Source organism: Pygoscelis adeliae, unplaced genomic scaffold, assembly GCF_000699105.1.
Source record: "Pygoscelis adeliae isolate BGI_AS28 unplaced genomic scaffold, ASM69910v1 Scaffold113, whole genome shotgun sequence".
NCBI classification, from domain to species: Eukaryota; Metazoa; Chordata; class Aves; order Sphenisciformes; family Spheniscidae; genus Pygoscelis; species Pygoscelis adeliae.
The window spans coordinates 13498384-13501811 of record NW_008825108.1 but is presented as its reverse complement, the minus strand read 5'-3'; the positions used below and the strand labels follow the sequence as shown (position 1 = coordinate 13501811).

Here is a 3428-nt window from a genome sequence, read left to right as displayed (position 1 = left end):
TCAGAGATGCCCTGCCATGTCGTGTGAGCCACAGCTGCACACAGGATACCCAGGCTCCTTGATAGCACCTGTGGAAAAAATAGGGCTCGATTATGAGATTTAGAGAAGGAAGTTCTGGGGAACCAGCTATCTACATTGCCTCCAGGAGATGCTAAGGCACGAGCCCTGCGCTGACCACTGAAGTCCACGCCGGAGGGAAGCAGCTCCCTCCTTCGCAGCTCATGGACGAGTCCTTTCCTGATAACAAAGGATCAGCACACTGGAGCAAGGACTGGGTCAACCAGGTGAGTGAGGAAAAGTAAATCACTTCCCAGGCAAACAAGCAGGGGGTTTATATATGCAAGGGAGATTCTTTGACATGCTCTGTAATTCAGCAATTAGGAGCATGCTTTTTTTAGGAAGAAGATCTAGGTTTGAGACTATCATCTGCTAGTTGCAGCTATGTAGGGGTGACAGCCTGTCTCCTGCATGCCAAGAGATCATTTTAATGTCCTCATATCTAATATTCTGATAATTTTAGCTCATACTTGGCATGGCACTGATCACATCGTTTAGCTTTGGCTCACATGGTAAAGGCAGTGTGAATTAGCAGCACAGCATACAACTAGACAGACCTTTAAAGCAAAATACGACTCAGATTTGCATGAAATTTCTGCTTTCAGAGTAAGTGATTCTTGTGTAGCTATGGGGAATTTAACTGGCAACATTTCTAATACGACAGAAATTCTGAATAGCAACTCCCGATTAAAAAAAACCACCAAAAAACCCACAAGAGTTACTGTGTTACACTATTTCTCCTGTATTCCTATTAGTAATAGTATATTTTGAAAAATAACCACATGCTTTGTCCTGGACAAAATGCTAGAGAAAGACACATGGCCAGGAACAAACGTCAAAAAACCCCCACAGCCTGAGGTCTCAAGCACGGGGAACTGAATCCCCACACTAGATCCGTGCACCAGCGCAGAATTACATGCATATTATTGGGATTCAGTGAAGGGCTAGAAATACACGCTGGTATAGTGACTTGTGGGATCAGAGCCAGAAGTCTTTTATTGTACTGAACAGTGGTCACACCAATTCACATAAATTTTTTTGTAATGTACCACATTACAAAAAAACCCAAAAAACTTTGCCAAGCTGCTTCTTATGCTTGTGCCAACCTTCTGCCTTCTGACATGGAAAATGCCAGAGCGGCTTGTGGAACACAGGCGGTTTGGGGGGGGGGGGGGGGGGGGGGAAGGTGTAGAAATATTTAAATACACAGTTGTTTGAATATGTGTTTCTAGGGCAATGACATTAAAATATGATACCTCACTTTTTTTCAGCAAGTAAAGCAGAAAGAAAAAAATTTGAAGAACTAATTTCTCCAGAAGAAAGTTGTTTTGGTTAGAAAAGTCAGGTTCATCCAAAAGATAGGAAACAGTGTTTGTGGTGCACGGAACAAAACACACAGAGAGAAAAAAGACACTGCGCAGCACGGAATTGCCTGTAGATATATTTTATTAAAATTTTATGATTAAAAGTTTATATAAATTTATTATGGCAGTAACAACACAGCACTGATAACAATGGTGGGGTTTTTGTTTGAATATGGGCTAGGTCAGCTTTTCAGGTAGCCAGAAGCTTGTTTTCATTTTAGGGATAAAGCCCTCCCTGTCCCTCTGCTTAGACAGGGGTGTGAGTTACTGCTCGAAACAGTGCTCCAGAGTTCACTTCCTTCACTGCTTTGAAAATATTCTGAACGCTGAATTTCATATGAAGCAATGCTGTCGACAGCTGGCCAGGCAAACACATTGCAGGAGGGTGTACTTCCAATCCAAAGAAAATCTCCCTCTTTTATGCCTGCCCATCTGCGTTCTCCATAGATCCGTCTCAAAATAATCCCTCCGAGTAAATATTTGGCAGCATAACACCAAAAATATACCCAGCAACATAAGAAAGAGCAGCAACGAATCTCTAATCCTGGCATGGAAAAGAGAACTCTAGAAGTAAAATAATCTTTTTTTTACTGTTCACTTTCTAGTACTGCCTTTATGTTAGCACACAGGTGGTGTGTTTTCACTTTGAGGTAACAACTACAAGTTTACTCCTGTTTTTCCCTCCTCTCTCAGAAGTTGCAAGCAGGAATTTAGTTAAGGAACTGGGGACAGTGTTACTTTTCTGGCAAAAGTAGTAATAAACCTGAGACAGAATACAATAATTGCAGGGCAAAAGAATTCTTAGCTAAATACCTTGTAAACCCTGATGAAAGGGACTACTGGTGGCAGCTTTCTTCACCATGAGTTGCAGACCTTCCAGGAACACAAATACTAGCAGGGCTGCTGTTTTCTTTACTGAGGTGTTAAATAAATGTTTTTACAACAAGCCTTTTCTGCAAGACATTTTAAATACAAAGCACTGAAAAGAAACTTTCTGCCCCCTGATTTTACAAGCACAAATTTCAATTTGTTTTCTGGGCAACCACATTTTTAATTATTCCAGCTTCCAGAGGAACATCAAAAAACTCATGGAGAATGATGAACTGACCATGAATGTCATTACCATGATCAGTGAATGACTGCCAGAGACAACTAAAGTGCAAAAAAAGATTTCATCCCACCAGGCGTAAATATATGCTGCTGCTATGAATCACTCTAGCCTTTTGCATGTAGAAAATTCATGAGCTCTTCTTGAGTGTTCCTTGCTTCTGTAAATCGGACTGTAAAATAAGACCATACAGTGATTTCAAAAAGAGTCTTTCAGTATTCATAAATGTGGAGTTTTGCTTTCCAAAACAAAATAGTAACGGTGTGCAAGACAGAAATAGCTTGTTTTATTTCAGCTGCTCGGGGAGAGAGTAGTTCTCTACCGTTTACAGCACGGGTTCTCCCTGTTGCATGCGTTGTTTAATTATACAAATAAGATTTGAAAAACATAATGCGGACAAGAAAATTGTGTTGCAGGAACAGAGATAAAACACACACACAGATTAAAGAAGGAAACATTTGTTTATTAAAAAGGAAAAGGTTCTGGATGGCAGCACAGAGTCAGACATGAGGCAGATGAATGTATGCACAGCTGTTCATGTTTAAAGGCAGAATATAGACATAAATACAGTTAGATCTTTGCTCTGCTCTGCTGCTACAGTATTTTTATACAGTCGATTCAAAGGAATATCTGTCATAACTGAACACAAGGAGAAATTTATCAGAAACAGAACACAGATTGCTTCTCTAAAGCCAGGATAAACAAAGCCCAGAAAAGCCTCTTAAACTGTGGTATTGCAAAATAAACTTAATTGTGCAAAAGAAAACCACCTTCTGTGGATGAGAAGATTAAATGTCAGATTCAACTCCAAGTCAGATAGCTCGTTCTTCTGTTTGACTAAAATGCAGGTAATTTTCCCCTGCTATCATCACAGTTACTGCTCTGTCTGAAGGAAACCC

The 3428-nt window shown here is 40.3% G+C and overlaps 1 protein-coding gene across 1 annotated transcript in view; it reads right to left on the bottom strand.

Moving 5' to 3' along the window:
- ADAMTS20 (ADAM metallopeptidase with thrombospondin type 1 motif, 20) overlaps positions 1-3428 on the bottom strand; it is a 114289-nt gene that overhangs the window by 1562 nt on the left and 109299 nt on the right. Inside the window, exon 40 of the mRNA XM_009327697.1 lies at positions 140-237. Coding sequence (XP_009325972.1) covers positions 140-237 — 98 coding nt within the window. The remainder of the gene's footprint in view (positions 1-139; positions 238-3428) is intronic.